The sequence below is a fragment of the Sorex araneus genome, chromosome 11 (genome assembly GCF_027595985.1).
Source record: "Sorex araneus isolate mSorAra2 chromosome 11, mSorAra2.pri, whole genome shotgun sequence".
Lineage (NCBI taxonomy): Eukaryota > Metazoa > Chordata > Mammalia > Eulipotyphla > Soricidae > Sorex > Sorex araneus.
This window is the reverse complement of record NC_073312.1, coordinates 40,633,395-40,653,495: the sequence shown is the minus strand read 5'-3', so window position 1 is coordinate 40,653,495 and position 20,101 is coordinate 40,633,395. Positions and strand designations below refer to the sequence as shown.

The window sequence follows — 20,101 nt, the reverse complement described above, 5'->3', positions numbered from 1 at the left end:
AACACATTCTCATACAGTGGTAGAAATATTACAAGACACGTTTTTTATTTTTAAAGATGGTTGCAATAATGCACGATAAAATTAGATTAAGAGAAATAATGAAACAAGAGAAATAAAATGTGCAGGTAAGAGATCCAAAGCAAAAATGGGAATAAAAATGTGGTTTGAAGACTTTGTTAGGAGTCAGCTCATAAATTATGCTTCTGACACCCAATTTGAAGAATAATAAGCTTAGAGATGAAATAATAAGCTAACATCTCTTGTCAGATTGGTTGGCTAAAATTGATTGGATAAAATAAAAGAGTATGAAATAAAGAAGTATTTCAGATTGTGACTCAAAGAAAAGGTTCTCCTACAGATTATTTTAGAGAGGATATTTGCCTTAGTATGACACTTTATGGTTTACATAAATCATAGTAGTTATGGGATATGGCTCAAGTGGTATATGCATTGCATATACGAGGCCCTTGTTCAGTCCACTGCACCTCAGCTCATGCAGGTACACCCATGTATTCTATACACATGTATTCTATACACATGTATTCTATACACATACCAGCTCATGCAGGTACACCCATGTATTCTATATACACAATGTATCTTAGGCCCACACTTATTCTAGTTTTATTGAGCCTCAGAAAAAAGAGTCAAAGCCATTTTGCTTTTTCCTTTGAAGGTTCAGCGAACTATTGCCAAACAGATCCAGATGGTTCGACAAGTTGGTAAAGGTCGATATGGAGAAGTGTGGATGGGTAAATGGCGTGGTGAAAAAGTGGCAGTCAAAGTGTTTTTTACCACTGAAGAAGCTAGCTGGTTTCGAGAAACTGAAATCTATCAGACTGTGCTGATGCGCCATGAAAATATACTTGGTGGGTACCCATTTATTTTAGTCAGATGTATATTCCGACAAGGCTCATGGGATGCAGTGTAGGAACCTGCTGCATGAGCTCTGGTGGGTTTTTTGTGTTGGGTTTGGGTTTGGGGCCCATATCCAGAGGTGCTCAGGTCTTGCTCCTGACTTTGTGCTCACAGATCACTCCCTGGCGTCATGGAGCACCAGATGGGAGGCTGGGGATGGAACTGGCCTGCCCACTGAGCTATCTCTCAGGCCCCTAGCCACACGAATTCTGAGATCCAGTAGAAGACATAGTTTAAATGCAACACAATCCCGAATGCCACCCAGCCAGTTTATGCACTAACGTCTGAGGAAATTGTGACTTTCAAACTAGTTTATTGGACTTACTCATGTAGTAAAAATCAAGTCTTTTATTGCTAATTTAGGTTATTTTTGCCTTTTTATAATCTTAACTACCTCTGCTTCCTAGGTTCAGAGCAACAAAATAATTTAGGCCTGGTCACTGGGTACATAAACTCATCTGGCTTTCCTGACTTTTCATTTCAGCTGTTTCCCTGTCATTTAAGTTAAAGTGCAGAGCGCATTGCCCTGCACCCTGAAAGGCTGGGCGGAGAGTTAGCATTGGTTTTCTAGTGCCCTCAAAAGCAAATCACCAAAGCCAGGATGGCTTTAAAGCATCAGAAATTTACATCTCAGAGTTTTGGAGACAAGAAGTGTAGGCTGAAGACGAGCTTTCCTAGCAGTCCCTGTGGTCATAGGGCCTTCTCCCCTCTTGTAGGAGAGCCAGTCACTAAATTAGAGCCTACTCTTACGTAGTATAACCTCATCTGAATGTAAATATATCTGCCAAGACCCTATTTCTAAGTTAGGTACCAGGTAGACATGAGCTGTAGGTAGGAGGCACTGTTCAGCCTAACCCTCAGTGACTGTTTCCTGAGGGAAGAGAAGGGAAAGAAGCCAGGTTTGGAGAGCCAGACTGGTTGGGTAGATTAAGGAGGCATTTGTGGGCAGACAGATGTTAATTTAGGAACATTAGTTGCAAGTTCTGGGCTTTATTAAGAGTGTGCCTTTTTAAAATGAAGAGTCTTTTCCGTATTGTTGCTTTTAGTTCTTCTTGTTTTAAGAATTGTTATGTATATTGATAACATTTCCCCAAGATTGCTTTATGTGATCTTTTTGTAATCGTGTTGTCATTTTTATTGTTACCCTTAAGATCGTCTTATATTTATTGCAGTCATATGAAGTTATTTAAGTAAATCACAAAAATTTTGGTAACCATATTCAAAGGACTTTTATCATACACATTGAATTTGTATGGCATTCTTAATTTTCATTCTTTTTTTTCCCTCCCTGGGGATTCCCTCAGAGCCTCACACATGCAAGGTAAATGCTCTCCTTCGGAGCTATATCCCCGGCCAAATTAAGTTTATACCATTGACACGTTATTCTTTTTTTTTTTGAGGGGGGTCACACTTGGCAATGCACGGGGGTCACTCCTGGCTCTAGACTCAGGAATTACCCCTGGCGGTCCTCAGGGGACCATATGGGATGCTGGGAATTGAACCTGGGTCGGCCATGTGCAAGGCAAACACCCTGCCCGCTGTGCTATCACTCCAGCCCCTGACACATTATTAGCCTGAATGAACACTTAAGATTATTCCTAGCCACTTCTAATAACTAACATTTAACCTCATCCATCCATCAAACAGGTTTCATAGCAGCGGACATTAAAGGCACAGGCTCCTGGACACAGCTCTATCTGATCACTGACTACCATGAAAATGGCTCTCTCTATGATTTCCTGAAGTGTGCCACCCTAGATACCAGGGCTCTGCTCAAGTTGGCATATTCAGCTGCCTGTGGTCTGTGCCATCTCCACACAGAAATATATGGGACTCAAGGGAAACCTGCAATAGCTCATCGAGACTTAAAGAGCAAAAACATCCTCATTAAGAAAAATGGAAGTTGCTGTATTGCTGACTTGGGCCTGGCTGTTAAATTCAATAGGTTAGTGTGGTTCTCCTACTGTTTCTAGTTTGTAGACAGAATAATGAGTGTAAGAGTACTACTACAGATAGGATATCTTATACAACCTTTAAATATACACTAGATAATACAATAGATACTACAATATCTAGTGTATATTTAAAGGTTATATTTAAAAATTTATTTTAAAATAAAATTTAAAAGTCTGTGATTTATAATACTCTTAATAATGGTTTCTAATGCACATAATTCCAGTATCTCACCCCCTCACCCCCAGAGCAGTTGTGTGGATCAGTTCTTCCATTATTTTGCCTTTGGCCCTTTGTTGCTTATATATGTGTATTTTTAATTTCCACATATGAGAGATCATTTGGTACCTATCCCTTTCCTTCTGACTGACTTGATGTCAGTATAAAGGGTATAATTTTTTTGAAACACAGGTGCTAAATTTCAAAAGAGGGTTGGCAGTGTGACTCAAGTGATAGGAGCACGTCTTATATGTGAGATCCTGAATTTGATCCCCATGTGGCCTCACTAAGTACTGCTACGTGTAACCCCCATGGCCCCAACCTCCTCTGAGAGTGGCCCTGAACCTATACAATAGTGTCGATTGTGCCCAAATTTTACTAGCCTCATGGATTTCCTTTAGGATTTTTTTTTTATTTCATTTGGTTTGGTTTTGCGGTCACACCCAGGAAAACTCAATAGTTACTCCTGGCTCTCTGCTCAGAATTATTCCTGGTGGTGCTCAAGGGACCGATGGTGCTCTGGTCTTACTTCTGGCTCTGCACTCAGAGGTCAATCCTGGAATAGCTCAGGTTGACCAAATGTGGTGCCAGGAACCAAACAAACCCTGATTGGCTGCGTGCAAGGCAAGCACTCTACCTGTTCCCTCTTTGGCCCCAGCCCCAAGGATTTCTGACAAGGCAGTATGTAAAGACAGATAGTCTGTGCAAAAGGTCACAAATATAGGAGTAAAACTTTTATTCTTAACTTAATCTGGACATCGTTTTCTCTGACAGCGATACAAATGAAGTTGACGTGCCCTTGAATACCAGAGTGGGCACCAAACGCTACATGGCTCCCGAAGTGCTAGACGAAAGCCTGAACAAAAATCACTTCCAGCCCTATATAATGGCTGACATCTACAGCTTTGGCCTGATCATCTGGGAAATGGCCCGGCGTTGTATCACAGGAGGTAGGCGTTACGGTGGTCTGTTTTAGTTATGGCTACACTCACGTTTGAAAACCAACAGCTGCGGTTACGTGATTTTGAGGGCATGTAAGTCAGGTATCCTCAGGACCACTCCCAAATTTTATGCTTTCATTGGAGGGGCTCAGCATGTGGCTGCAGATAAGATTTATTACATACAGCTATGATTTTTTTTTTTTTTTTTTTTTTTGCTTTTTTGGGTCACACCCAGCGATGCACAGGGGTTACTCCTGGCTTTGCACTCAGGAATTACTCCTGGCAGTGCTTGGGGGACCATATGGGATGCCGGGGATCGAACCCAGGTCGGCCGCGTGCAAGGCAAACGCCCTACCCGCTGTGCTATCGCTCCGGCCCCAGCTATGATTTTTAATAGGCATATATATAGGATATATTTCAGACCTACCTTTATGTGCAGAATATTTAAATACAGCTAAGATTGATTGCAGTGAGAAGATACAATCAAATTAACAGTGGAGGGGAAAAGTCAAAAGAAAGTGAGCACCAGCTTCCAAAAATCCTCAGCGAAATGGCAGAGGATGTGCTTAATTGTGACAGTGTGTGAGATGTCATCTAGGGAAACTCATACACTTAGAACCCAAAATTTTACTGACAGTTGATTACTTGGGCACCTTCTGCCTAACAAGTACCGAAGTGCCAAATTCCCAGAAAGAATGCAGGTATTCAGCATAAATCGTACTGTTTGTGCAATGGGCCACCTTATCATTTGTGGAGTTGGGTGTGTGTGTGTGTGTATAAGGTACTGTTTTGTGTACAGATAACTTCCCAGATACCAACCAAGTACCAGACTTGAAAGGTCTCTCTAAGGACAGTAGTGTCAAGAGCTGCCGGTGTTAACCCTTTTCCGAAAACCATGTGTGTCTTTTTACCGGAAAGTAAAATAAAGGTCATACTATTAGTGGGGGGCTGGAGCGATAGCACAGCGGTTGGGCGTTCGCCTTTCACTTGGCCAACCCAAGTTCGATTCCTCCGCCCCTCTTGCAGAGCCTGGCAAGCTACCGAGAGTATCGAGCCCTCGCGGCAGAGCCTGGCAAGCTACCCGTGTGTATTGGATATGCCAAAAACAGTAACAATAAGTCTCTCAATGAGAGACGTTACTGATGCCCGCTCAAACACATCGATGATCAGCGGGATGACAGTGACTATTAGTGGGAGTAATTTTGCACTTAGATAATTAAAATTTACTGTGACTGTTTCACCGTCCCTTAATTAGTCTTGGTTTGAGGCCATTGCCTGCAAGTGCCCCTGGCATGTGGGACTGAACTGGGGTTAGCTGTGTGCTAAGCAAGTGCCCTAACCCCTGCACCACCATTCCGGCCCTCCCTTTAATTTTCAGAGATACTTGGTTATGTCCCCAGCTCTGATTAGGATCCGGATTTTTCCTTAAAAATGAATTAGCCTGTGCATATGCTGCCCCAGCACTTGTGTTGCTCTCGCACACATGGGGTGCCCAAACATACGTCTCCCCTCTTGAGATGTGTATTTTCATACCTTCATACTTGAACTTTGGGGTGTGTACTAGGGCTCTTTCTCTCCACTCTGGAGAACCCCACGTTCTCTCTATAGCATGTTATTCTCTCTCTCTCTCTCTCTCTCTCTCTCTCTCTCTCTCTCTCTCTCTCTCTCTCTCCCCCTCTCTCCCTCTCCCTTTCTCCCCCTCTCCACCTCTCCTCTCCCTCCCTCTCCCTCTCTCTCCTTCCTCAGAAGTTTCAAATTAAATTAAACCTGTTTTTACTTTAAAAAAAAAAAACCACAACTGAATCCTTAGTGGCCAACAATGTGACTCAGCTGTAGAGCTTTCCTGCCTTGCATGTATGAGGCCCTTGGTTTAATCCCCAGCACTGCCAAAATTAAAAAGCAAAAGCAAACATCTGCTCTAGGGGGTTGGTTTTTTTTTTTTTTGCTTCTTTATATAGAAATCAATCTCCCCTCCCCCCATCTTTTTTTAATTGAATCACAGTGAAATACACAGTTACAAAGTTGTTCATGGTTGGGTTTCAGTCATACAGTGTTTCAACAACCATCCTCTCACCAGTCATTACTGTACATTTCCCACCACCGGTGTCCCCAGTTTCCCTCCCGTTCCCCCATTGCCCCCACACCTGACTCTATGGTAGGCATTCTCTCTCTCTCTCTCTCTCTCTCTCTCTCTCTCTCTCTCTCTCTCTCTCTCTCTCTCTCTCTCTCTCTCTCTCTCTCATTATGGTTTGCAATACAGGTACTGAAAGGTTATCAGGTTACCTACTTTGAACACTCAATTCTTGTTCAGGGTGATCATTTCTAACTATTATTATTGACATACTGGTTTCTCTTCTATCCTAACTGCCCTTCGCTCTCTGCCCCCACCCCCACCCCCACTTCTACACACACACACACACACACACACACACACACATACACACACACACTTGTGGCAAGCTTCCAACCATTGTGTTTTTCCTGGTCTTGGATATTAGTCTCAGTTTTTTTTTTCTTTTTAAAGTAGGAATTGGACTGGAGCAGTAGCACAGTGGGTAGGGCCTTGCACGTGGCTGATCTGGGTTTGATTCCTCTGTCCCTCTCAGAGAGCCTGGCAAGCTACCAAGAGTATCCAGCCTGCACGGCAGAGCCTGGCAAGCTCCCCATGGCGTATTCGATATGCCAAAACCAGTAACAACATGTCTCACAATGAAGACATTACTGGTACCCGCTTGAGCAAATCGATGAGCAACTGGGCTAATGTAGGAATCAGTCTTAACCGCCATACTTCAGCAATAGTCATTAAGTAGATTTGTATTTTTTTCCTGACTGCCGGTTCTTCCCCATTATGTTTTCTCATCCCCTTTAGGCATAGTAGAAGAGTACCAATTGCCATATTATAACATGGTACCTAACGATCCTTCATATGAAGATATGCGTGAGGTTGTGTGTGTCAAACGTTTGCGGCCAATTGTATCTAATCGATGGAACAGTGACGAAGTAAGTGAAACTTATTTTCCTGGGGAGGTGATTGGTAATTGTTGTGAAGTATTTTACCTACTTATTATATATCTTTGCTTTTCAGTGTCTACGAGCAGTTTTGAAACTGATGTCAGAATGTTGGGCCCATAATCCAGCCTCTAGACTGACAGCTCTGAGAATCAAGAAGACACTTGCCAAGATGGTTGAATCCCAAGATGTAAAGATTTGACACTTAAATAATCAGGAGGAGACATTCTAGACTCAAAACTGTTTTCACCCATGGAACAGGGTGGAATTAGAGTAGAATAAGAAAGTTAATTTGGTTCTCAGACTCTATCCTCACTACAACTTCACAGGCTGCTAATATCAAACCTTTCAGTACTCTGTAGAATACAAGCTGGGAACTTCTAAACACTTCATTCTTTACATATGGACAGCTTTATTTTAAATATGGTTTTTGATGCCTTTTTTTATTGGGTTTTTATGAACTGCATCAATACTTCAATCCCGATTAAGTCTCCAGTCAAACTCTGGGTACTGAATTAACCTGTTCATAAAATGGTGCTTTCTGTGAAAGCCTTAAGAAGATAAATGAATTCAGCAGAGATGGAGAAATATACACTTTGCCTTCTACCAAGAAAATTCGATCTGTTTGTATTCTACCTTTGTAAACAGCCTATGGATTATGATCTGTTTGGGATACTGCTTAGTTTGTGATAGTTTGTCATGCCTTGATAGCAGTGTGTGTGTATGTTGTGTGTGTGTATGTGTGCGTGTGTGCATGCACACATGTACACCGAAACTTCTCTGCTGCCATTTGAATTAGAAGAAGATAATTTATGAATGCAGGAAGACATTGGAAATGGTTGTTGGTTTTGTGCTTTAAAAATGCATTATCTGACTGTTTCGCCAATTATATAAAAGCCATTTCAAGTGAGCTAGCTTCTCCAACAACTTTAATTTTTAACATAAAAGTTGATATAAAGGCCAAAAGAAGTTTAAAGTGTGTAAATTTGGACTGTTTTCCTTTCACAAATATCCTTTTTTATTTGGCGGGGTATGGGGGATAATTATTATTTTTATCATGAGAAGACTCCTATCCAAAGTTGAAACTTCCAATGCTTGAACCCTCTAAAGAAAAACACTTCTTATTGGAGTGCATTACTCATTACTGCATTTGATAGCAATGTAAGTGCCTATAACCATGTCTTTATTTTCAGTAACATTTAAAAGGGAAATTATTTATATTTTGTGTATAATATGTTTTCTTTACAAACACCTCCTCTTACAAACATATTTTATATATGTACATAAAATTCTGACTGTCGAAACCAGTTCACCTCTATCTTACCTCCATCTTTAAGGGTTCTTGTAAATTAAGACCATCAAAAAAATTACAGTTACAAAAGTAAAACTACATATTAATACATTCTAATGTAGTATATCAAATCTAGGATTTTACTGATTTCAGACAAAAACTTTCATTAAAACTATGTTTTCTTTTATGAAAGCGTCCTCTGATTAGAAGTTTATATTTCAAAGCAGATACAAATTTATCCATTTGCTGTTTTACAATATAAATCATTTAAGATTTGAGGTTTCTTTCCAATTTTAGTAATGTGCTTTCCAAAGCAGACTTCCAAGATTTGGGATTTTTATTTCAATTTGCAACTTGTAAAGACAAAAAAGTTCAGTATCTAATAATTTTATCTATTCTGTATAGCTATTACTCAATAAAATACTGCATATTTTATAGATGCCTTATCCCAGGAAGTAATTCTGATTTCTTTAAACTTACTACACGTAAGTGATGCCTTTAAATATTAAAGCCTTTTTCTGAACAGTCAGTTCATTGGTGCATCAAGTGAGACACTTTTCTTTGAATGAAACAAAATGTGATACCATAGTAAAAAAAAGAGGAATCATCATGTATCCATCTATTAACAAAATTTGCCGTTGAAAGATGAAGCTCATTTATGTTTTTGTCATTTTATAAATTTGGACTGGTTTTACCTTTTGACTACATTTAATAATTTTTATCTACATATAGTTTGAAGTGTTCACAATAAGTAAATTTAATTTTGGTTGGGGTTTTTTTTGCATTTTTTGTTTTTGTTTTTTTTTTGCTATGTTTTTGGGCCACACCCAGTGGTACTCAGGGATCCTAAGGAGTGCAGAATATTGAACCCTGGTCGGTTGCAAATGCCCTACCTGCTGTACTATCTCTTACTCTATACTGATTCTTTAATTGATTAAAAGTGACATCAAGCCCAGGGATAGAAGTCAACAGTATGGAGCCATGCTTTACCCTGGGTTTGATCCCTGGCACTACCAGAAAAGTTGGAAGTGTCTGTTTTGGAGTCTGAGGATGAGGTAGAGCATGTGCCTTGCATATATGAGGCATGGGTTTGATCTCATGAGACCACAAAAGAAAAAAAGAAAGGCCAAATATATAATGAGTTTTGGAAATTTCCTCAGTGAAAATATTTCCTAGTATAAAATGTGTTTTTAAAAAGGAATGCTGCCATATTTGTAAAATATTATATCAAATTAATTTTCTCTTAAATACCAGTTTATCCAGTAAGTGAACTATTTAGTATTAATAGTTAACAATTTAAAACCCCACAAGCCTTTATTTGATCACACTATTGAATATTTTTAAATATTTTAGTCATTCTTCTAAATAATTTAAATATAAAGGCAAATTAAAAACTCAAAGCTACCTGAATTAACTGTCAAAGAAAATTCTTCATAGAAATTCTCTATATACTAGTAAAATATTTCCAGAATAAAAAGACACACAATAAGTTTATGTTTGATGTCTTTAAACTTTTTTTATGCTATCTTAATGACAAACTTCAGAAGTATACCAAATTTGAACATAACTTCTCTAGAATTGTTTCCAGAAGAAATATTTTAAGGGTTGGAGAGATAATACAGAGGCTTGTCTTGCATGTGGCCAAACCAAGTTTGATCCCTGGCACCACATTCTATGCCCTGAGTGTACCACCAAGAGTAATCCCTGGCACAAAGCTGGCAGGAGTAAGCCCTAGTTGAGCAATGCTGGGTGTACCCCTCGCCACCATCTGTCTGTCTGTCTGTCTGTCTGTCTGTCTCTCTCTCTCTTTCATGCACACACACAAAAAAAAAATGTTTACCTGTTTATTTTGTCTTTCTGATGTTCAAAAGTATTTCTAGACTTAGTAAGTAACGTACAGTTTATGAAAACTTTTCCTGGTATGTGCCCAGCTTTTTGCATCCAACTTAAAAATATTCAGTACTTTTTAGGACTGGAGCAATAGTATAGCAGGCATTTGCCTTGAACCCAGCTGACCTAAGTTCAATCCGTGGCACTCCACATGGCCGTCTGAGCCTGCTAGGGGTAATTCCTGAGCACAAAGCCAGTAGTAAGCAAGCCCTGAGCAACACTGGGTATGACCTGCTACCCCAAAGGGGAGGAGGGGGAAATACATATATATAGCAAAGAACTAAAGAAAAAGTATCATATATATGGTACCTTTTTCTTTAGTTCTTTGCTTCTCTTTAAGGCAAAAAATGCAATATTATTTTTAAGAACCATACTTATGTATATCAGCCCAACATAATTATTTTAAGGGGCGTGTGTGCCAGAGAGATAGTACAGTTGGTAGGATGCTTGCTTTGTATACAGCCAACCTAGCTTCAATCCCTGGCATTCCATACCAGGAGTAACACCAGGAGTGATTTCTGAGCACCAAGCCAGGAGTCAGCCCTGAGCACTACTGGTGTGGCAAAAAAAAACATAGTTATATGTATAACTTTTTTTTCAAGGGAGGGTTTTATAAATTTCAATGGCAGGATTACTAATTGATGCTTATTCCTTTTTGTGGCCCATTGTTCTGGAAGTGGTAATACTATTTGTTGAGTCAGATGTCAGTATAAGAGCAGTTTCTCTTCTTACCTCCGCACTGTGGCACTGGGCACTCTAGCTAACATGTTGATCAACAGCAAAATCCAGAACAGCATCACGGAGGCCATGTGTAATGACTGTCCCACAGGGAATATGTGAATACCGCTTTTGCAAAGCATTAACTATATCATTGTAATTTTAGCTTGTGCTCTGTACTATGCTTTCAGTGGAATTATTTAACCCTTTTAGTGACTGTTGTCCTGACCCATTTAAAACCTAAAATGTAGTAAGCATTGTATAAAATGGAAATGTCATTATAGCTGAATTAGGGAACATGTACATAGACATTGAAAAAAGGAGTTAAAAGAGAAACAGTTTTATTATGCAGTGTAAAAAAACAAAATATAGATTCATCTTTGATATGTAACACACTAAATGTATTTTGTACAGCATCTGTTTTAAAAGGTGCCTTATTAAGTTTACCATTAATTGCTTTGTCCTATATATAGATTACATCCAATGTATCATTTTTAAGTAAATAACCTTATTTTAGTATACTCTAGTGATGTGTTTTATGATACACTACTTGAACATTATTATGTCTATTATAAGCCTGGTGAGATTGGCAGGCAGGGGAAGGGTGTGGCTTGGGCCACAGCTGGGCTGGGCCCAGCTCTGTACTTGAAGGTCACTCCTGGCAGTGCTTAGGGGACCATATGGCCCCGGGGATTGGTCCCGGGCCTCCCATATGCACAGTGTATACCCTTTGTGTCATTTCCCTGACCTCTCATGATATTTTATGACAAATAAGTTCAAATGCATGTGTTTGAGGTATGCATTTTAACTGCTGTCAACACGGGGAAACATGGGGAAAAGGACAGGTAAGTAACCAGGTGTTCTTTCCTTTGGATAGCTAGACAAGTATAATCTTACTATAGGGAAGATTTTTGACAGTTTTTCCCCCCTCTAAACAAAACTTGCAGATGCTAAAACTATGCACTTGTAGCAGGAAATTTGGAAAATAGGAGAAAGAATAAAGAAGGAAGGCCGAAGTGATAGAAGGGTGGGTTGGGTACTTGCCTTGCGTGCAGCAAACCCAGGTTTGATGCCCTGCACCAATATAGTCTGCCAAGCTTTGCCACGCACAGAGGATCCCCACGCAGGAGTAAGCCCTGTGCACGGCTGGGTGTGGCCCCAACCCCCTCCCATAAATGAAATAAAAATAAAATCACTTAAAATTCTATTGCTGTATACTGCACTATATTTGGGGTTTTCTGAGGGGTAGGGTGTGCAGCACACCCATCAGTGCTCAGGGCTTACTCCAGCTCTGCACCCAGGAATCACTCCTGGCAATGCTTGGGCAACCTTATGGAATGCCAGGATGGAACCCAGGTTGGTCACATGCAAGGCAAATGCCCTCCCCACTGTCCTATCACTCCAGCCCCCTCCACTTTTTAAAAGCTACATAGTTCTCGGTGTTGTTTTGGTTTTTGGGGGTTTTTTTGTAGTTTTGGAAATCAAGCCCAGGATCTCATACATACAAGGGAAGTAGTCTGCCACTGAGCTACATCCCTGGTACTCATATACATAATTTTTTTTTATTGAATCACCATTAGATACACAGTTACAGCGCTTTCATGATCGGGTTTCAGTCATACAATGTTCTAACACCCATCTCCACCAGTGTACATTTCCCACATACATGATTTTTATAAATCATAATCCACCAAGGAGATGGTATTGCTTATTTTTATGTTTCCCTATTGAATAGTTGGAATATTTACATTGCTTTAGATAATATAATCAATGCATTAAATATCTAAATTTCTTAAGTTGCATGCCTTAAAATATGACTAAAATTTTCAAAGATCCTTTAAGATAAAAATATAGTTATTATTTTTTAATTTGTTATTATTGAATCATTGTGAAGTACAGTTACAGACTTAAAAACTTTTGTGCTTGCATATCGGTCATACAATGGTTGAGTGCTTGTCCCTCCACCAGTGCCCATTTTCAACCACCTCTCTGGCAGGGCATTCCCTTTTGTTCTCTCTCTCTCTCTTTTTGGGTGTTTGGGTGTGGGTGTTGCAGTAAGAGGTATTAAGTGGCCATCATGTTTGGTCTATAGTCTTACTTTCAGCACGCATCTCCCATCCCGAGCGGGCCCTCCTACCACCCTTTACTTGGTGGTCCCTTCTCTATCTGAGCTGCCTTTTCCCCCAGCATGCGAGGCCGGCTTCTAAGCCATGGAGTAATCCTCCTGGTCCTTATCTCTACTATCTTTGGGTGTTAGTCTCCCATTCTGTTACTTTATATTCCACAAATGAGTGCAGTCTTTCTATGTCTGTCCCTCTCTCTGACGCATTTCGCTTAACATGATTCTTTCCATGTTGATCCACTTATTTGCAAGTTTCATGACTTCATTTTTTTTTTCTTTTTGGGTCACACCCAGCGATGCTCAGGGGTTACTCCTGGCTTTGCACTCAAGAATTACTCCTGGCGGTGCTTGGGGGACCATATGGGATGCCGGGGATCGAACTCGGGTCAGCCGCGTGCAAGGCAAATGCCCTACCCGCTGTGCTATCGCTCCGGCCCCCATGACTTCATCTTTTCTAACAGCTGCATAGTATTCCATTTGTAGATGTATCAAAGTTTCTTTAATCAGTCATTTGTTCTTGAACACTTTTTTTCCCAGATTCTGGCTATTGTGAACAGTGCTGTAATGAACATATAAGTGCAGATATCATTTCTACTGTGTTTTGTTTTGCAACTCTGGGATATATTCCCAGAAGTGGTATTGCTAGGTCAAATGGGAGCTCAATTTCTAATTTTTTTAGAAGTGTCCATACTGTTTGCCGAAAGGAAGCCCGTACATTTTTTAAGCTTAGGGTTTTTGATGAATATTGCAATATGGTTTCTCATTTACACATGTACTGCCAGTGCTCGGCTCACTGCCTGAGCAGGTAGTTTCTTCCATGTTTCTCTCTCCACTGGTGTTTTGTCTGGTTCCTTGTACTGTGATTGGCTTAACTAAAGCAGAGAGTCCCAGACTTACTTGGCCTGCTGCCCTCTCAGGTAACAGGTCACTCGGTGCTCCCCTGAGAACCTTCCTCCTTCAAGTGAGCAAACTGAACCAATTCCTAAAGCAGAATCTATGCATTGCACTAGAAGAGGCAGCTCCTCTCCCCCAGCTCCGGCCCCTGCACCGCTCCGCCTCCACCCCAGGGGGCAGTGTCGCCCACTTTGGGAATAGGAGTAAAAGCACAGATAAGATCCCTTATCTGGAATGCTGGAATGTCCTGAAATGCTCCTTACATACCAGACTGTGATTGAACCCAGGTCCTCACACATGCCAGGCATGTGCTATACCTCACGCCACATCCTGGAACCTGCAGCAGATGTTTTCTTTTTGTCTCCCAAGACAGTGCTCAGGGAACCTTCACCAACCAAACTGTGGGTGTGATGCTGAGGCCCGAGGATGCTGCTCAGGGATTGCCCAGGCTGCTCTGGCGATACCAGGAGGCCTCTGAGCTGCACCCAGAGTGCTTGGACTGAGCAATGTTGGCCACATGTAAAGCAAGTGCCTTACCACAGGACTGTGGCTCTAGCCCCAACAACAGCCTTTTGAAAAGCTTAAATTTCTGAAAATTAAGGCCGGGGGAAAGCTTTCCTTTTGCAACAATGTCACTTACCCTCTTGTCACCTACAGAGGCTATTTTCAGTTGTGTGTGGATGCTTTTCTGGTGTCTTAGGCAGTCAAGCATGTTAAATCATGAATAATTCGGATTATTTGATATCTTCCCTGCCAGAATATGATGACAGCCTATTTCAGACCCCCATCTGGGAATCCCCATGCAGTGTCTGTGTAGGACAATTCATAGAAGTCCTGTGTACACTCGAATGCTGTTCAGGAAAGAAGTATTGGCACTGGAGCTAGCGTGGTGGCACCATGCTTTGCATGCATGAGGCCTCGAGTTCAACCCCTGTCATCTCCATCATTAGCCCCTGCAAGATATCGATCATTTCCTGAGCCTGTCAAATACTTGCATGTTTTTCTTCCATCTAGAAAAGACTGACACCCATTCCCCCCACTACCACAAACTAGATAAATACATTCATGTTTGCCTTCCTAGCATAATTTGTTCATTAACTTGTCAGATTTAGGGCTGGAAGATTGTGCAGTGGTTCAAGTCCCAGCACGATGTAGGTTCCCCTTGCATTGATTCTCTGGCCCAGTTGGCTGAGAATTGCTGGGGAAAAGAAGAACAAGCAATTTCCCAGATTTTCTTCATACTATTTGTAGTATGAATAGACAAATTAACTTATAGCATTGACTAAGTCAGATTGAACTGGAGAGATAGTCCAAAGGACTAGTACACATGTTCTGCATCCCTGTTACCAGATAGTTCCACCAGGTTTGCCCCTCCCTCTGAAAAATAAAATAAAATGACACTTCTTCCCCAAATATTCTGATTCTTGTAGACAAGCTTCAAGCAAATGCTAATTAAGTCAGTAGGTTTGTAGATGCCATTCAACTGCAGAAATATTTATCTTCCTGTTGCTTAGTTTTTAAGAAATAAATGCTTATCATTTCTGGTACGTCTTATTGAGTTAGATGCATATTCTAGTGGGAAGGAGTACACATCAGCAGTGCTCAGGGGACCAGGTGATGCCAGAAATTGAACTTGGCCTCCTGTATACAAAGCATATGCTCCTTTGAGCCATCTCCCTGGCCCTCATGTACGTATTATTGAAAAGCCTTGCTACAGTTGTTGGAGCGTTAAAGAAATGAAAATGAATCCCTGAAGGTGATTGACAGTGCTGTTGGCACAACCACCTATGGCCAGGACACTGTTCTAGCTATGGGGCAGATATTGTGAGCTCAGGTAAAAGGAACAGGCAACAAGACATTGAAATGAGACATCTGGAGAAGGAGACAGCTCAGGGACACACACAAATTGTTTCAGGTAAAAGCAAAGTCAAGAGCAGAAATGTGAGTCGATAGCTAACCTTTGGGGCAGAGATAGCTATTCTCATCTTTTAGCGGGGGTGAGGGTGGGGTTGCATACCTGGTGGTGCTCCAGCCACTCCCAACTCTGGTCTCAATGGTGGTGCTCGAGATGGAACCCAGACCTTCTCTATGCAAAGTTTGTGCTCCAGCCCATTGGGCTATCTCTCTGGCCCGCCTGTTCTCTCTCTCTTCTTTTTTTTTTTTTCTGGCTTTTGGTCACACCTGATGGTGCTTAAGGCTTATTTCTGCCTCTGCTCAGGGATCATTCCTAATGGGGCTCAGGAACCAAATGGGGTACCGGGCTCAAACCCGGGTCAGCCACCTACAAGTTAAGTGCCCTACTCGTTCGTTGTCCTGTCTGGTTTCCTGTTCTCAATTTTACATTGTGTGTGTATGTGTGTGTGTGTCTTGCCAGTTAATATTCAGTTAATACTCTGAACTTTGTTTTCCTGGTCTTTGTCCAATCACTTTCAATCAGAATACCTTGTACATGTCAAATGAAATTCCAAGGCCATTCCAGTGAAGCTGGTGCTAAGTACTCGCTCAAAATTGTATGCAGGGAATGTGAAATTCATTGTCATTATTTAAAAAGCCAATGTGGAATGCCTATACTTGAAATAGTTCAAGGTAGTGGAAAGAAGTACTTTGGCAGGACTGGAGCAATAGCACAGTGGGTAGGGCATTTGCCTTGCACACGGCCAACCCGGGTTCCCAGCATATCCTATATGGTCCCCCAAGCAGCTGCAGGAGTCATTCCTGAGTGCATGAGCCAGGAGTCACCCTTGTGCATTGCCGGGTGTGACGCAAAAATTAAAAATAAAAAGAAGTAGTTTGGCCTCTCTTTTTGAGAAGGGGAATTTCTAAAGCACATGTACAAGCAATTGAAAATCAGACTGATGAAGCATACCTGTTGCTCCAGGCCAGGGCTTCTTAGATTTCTTCGCCTTGAAACTCTTTCCACCTGAGAAATTTTTTATGATCCTAGGTATCTAAGTGTATAAAGTCAAGTCAAACACTTACTGGTAATCAAATAAATTTACTTTAAAATTACTGCCACGGGGGCCAGAGAGATGGTACAGTGTAGTGTTTGCCTTGCAGGAGGTCGACCAGAGTTCGATTCTGGGCATCCCATATGGTCCCACAAGCCTGCCAGCAGTTATTTTTGAATGCCCAGCCAGGAGTAATACCCCTGAGTATGCCAGGTGTGTCCCAAAACAGAAAAAAATAATAATTAAAAATGTTTTTAAAAATTAAAAAGATGTACACAGGATCACAAAGATACATAAGAGGTTATGGGGCCTTCATGCACATGGCAAACCGGGTTCAATCCCCAGCACTGCATTATGGTCCCCTGAGCACTACCAGGAGTGACTTATGAGCACTGCTGGGTGTGTGCCCCAAATAGAAATAAATAAAAATGAGCTGCACATTCAGTTCCCTGATCTCACATAGGGTTTAAAAACCTCGGCTCTATTGAAATCTATGGCTGCAATCCCAAAAATTGTTGAAAACATTCCCCAAAAGCAAAAAAAGACTCAAACTTCAAAATTTGTGGCATAAAAAAACCACTCTTGTAGCAGGTGTTTAAATCGAACACGAAGCTAGTTTTATGATTTGATTCTTTCCTCATATTTAGTTGGTAGTTCAGGATAGACTCTAACTCGGAAGATGGTCTTCAGCATTCCTTGTCACTCGTAAGGAGTCTGACACAAGGCAGAGAGAGCTCAGCTCAGCAGGTGCTGTGCGTGCTGGAAAGAGACAGGACTTATGCCTGGTGTCACTGCCTGGAGCAGACCCTGGGCACCACTGGGTATAGCTCAAACCTCCCTCCTTCAAAAGTTAAGTATGTGGGGCTGGAGTGATAGCACAGCGAGTAGGGCGTTTGCCTTGCACGTGGCCGACCCGGGTTCGATTCCCAGCATCCCATATGGTCCCCTGAGCACAGCCAGGGGTAATTCCTGAGTGCAGAGCCAGGAGTGACCCCTGAGCATCGCTGGGTGTGACCCAAAAAGCAAAAAAAAAAAAAAAGTTAGGTATGTATGGTAGAATTGTTTGTATTTTCCTTTTCACTTAAAAAGACAAAAATTGGGGCAGGGGGCGGCACAGGAGTAATTCCCGAGTGGGGAGTGCAGAGCCAGGAATAACCCCTGAGCATCGACAGGTGTGAGCCACCCCCAAAATAACTTTTTTTTTAGGCTTGCTCTTCAAAGCTTGCTCATGTTCTCCCTTGAACACAGTACCATGCCTGTTTGTCTCTGTCTCTGTGCTTTTTCCACTCTGGAGAAGCCATGTTCTCTCTTGACCATGGACTTCCTCTTTTCCTCTCCCCTCACATCTTGCTAAGTTCAATGCAGTAAAAACTATCTTGTTCCAAAAGCCGGAGTTTTACATTTTTATATTTTGAGTTTAAGTCTTGTTGTAAAAATAGCATCAAGAATGCCTCTCACCCCCAAAGAATTTGGTTCAAAGAATTTGCGCTTTCCCACTCGACTTCACTTAAACACCTCCAAAAGTGTTGCCATCGGGGCGAGGGATGTGGCTCAGCAATAAAGCTGATGCCTTATATATGTGAGACCTGAGTTCGGTCCCTGGTGAAGCTGGGTGGAGAAAATCATTTTCAGAGGAGGTTCAGGAAGCAGCTTTCTGGGATGAGAAAGTTAGAGGAATAGTACTCAGACTGAGCTCAGGAGGAGCTTCTTTAAAAAAAAATTAAAAAATTATTTTATTGTAGCACCGTGATTTATAAAGTTATTCATAGTGGCATTTCAGGCATGCAATGTTCCAGCACTGATCCCACCACCCAGCTCAACTTCCCTCCACCAGTATCCCCAGGATCCCTCTCCTACCGCCTTGGCCCCCAGCCTGCCATTTTGACAGGCACCTTCTGAAGCCCAGTAGTTTAAGTTTAGGCCTCATGATTTCAGTGTTGTCGACTCTGATCGGGATATTTGGCTCTGTCATTCCTCAGCACCACTGATGGAGCTTTTGAAGACAAACACAGGATTCCAAGAGGAGCGGGATTTTTCTTTTTCAACGTCTGCAAACTAGGCACAGTAGCAGAGAAGAACAAAGATTTCCTAATCAAACCTGACTGATCCCGGGGATGGTTCCAGCCTGGTGTGCCACATGCCAATGGGCTCTGACCACGTGTCCAGGCCTTCCCGTCCGCTTCCCTACAGACACAGCCTCGTTCTACTCCAGCGTGTCCTCTTAGACTTGTACGTGATCTTATTACCAGTTTCCACTAAATCCACTAAGGAATTCTATTCTTTCTCCATGGCCAGGAACCTCTTGAACCAAACATCTTGTGGAAAGACAGCAAATAGCCATGTTCGCTGGGATGGTGGAGAAAAGGATAAAGGAGTGGAAAGGGGCCTGGAGTGATAGAATAGCAGGTAGGGCAACTTGCCTTGCACACGGTCAACCCAGGCTCAATCCACAGCAACCCATATGGTCCCCTGAGCACTGCCAGAAGTAATTCCTGAGTGCAGAGCCAGGAATAAGCCCTGAGCAGTGCTGGGTGTGGCCCCAAAACAAGCAAAACAAAACAAAAAATAAGAGTGGAAACAAATTTTGTTTTTGTTTTGGGCCACACCCAACAGTGTCATGCCTTACTCCTGGCTCTGTGCTCAGAGATCACTCCTGAAGATTCTCTAAGGGGCCATATGTGTTATCTGGGATTGAGCTTGAGTTGGCTGAGCACAAATCAAGTGCACTCCCCACTGTACTATTGCTCCAACCCCAGAGGCAGGATTCTAAGAAACGTTTTACTAGACCCTAGCACTTATTCACAATGTTTCTGAGATAAAAGTAGAAGTGAGAAATGATTTTGATGGTACCTCTGGATTGACTTCTGTGGGTTTAGTAAGGTGCCCTGTGTCTGCATGTGTGGGCTTGCTCTGTGGTCCTAGCTCTCCATCATGGGTGCTCAGTGCCAGCCTTCAAGGCTATATCCACAGTGCGGAGCGGAAGGGAGGGGCATGCAGTGCTGGGAATTGTCCCCAGACCCTCGTGCAGGCAGGCAAGTGTCCCTGACCCCCAAAGCTATCTGTCAGCCCCATACTACTCCTTTTAATACTGATATTTTAATACATTAGATACATGAATATTAGTGGAAAATAAATTCTGAGGGACACTCATAAGTAAGTGAATGTCCCCTTGAAAACAATGAGAAGGGCTGGGGACCAT

General features: G+C 41.9%; 1 protein-coding gene across 1 annotated transcript in view; it reads left to right on the top strand.

The window, feature by feature from the left end:
• BMPR1A (bone morphogenetic protein receptor type 1A) overlaps positions 1-11,457 on the top strand; it is a 101,656-nt gene extending 90,199 nt beyond the window's left edge. The window contains exons 9-13 of the mRNA XM_055119261.1: positions 677-869; positions 2,566-2,863; positions 3,865-4,040; positions 6,901-7,031; positions 7,117-11,457. Coding sequence (XP_054975236.1) covers positions 677-869; positions 2,566-2,863; positions 3,865-4,040; positions 6,901-7,031; positions 7,117-7,242 — 924 coding nt within the window. The 3' untranslated portion in view covers positions 7,243-11,457. The remainder of the gene's footprint in view (positions 1-676; positions 870-2,565; positions 2,864-3,864; positions 4,041-6,900; positions 7,032-7,116) is intronic.
• Positions 11,458-20,101: the final 8,644 nt, after the last annotated feature.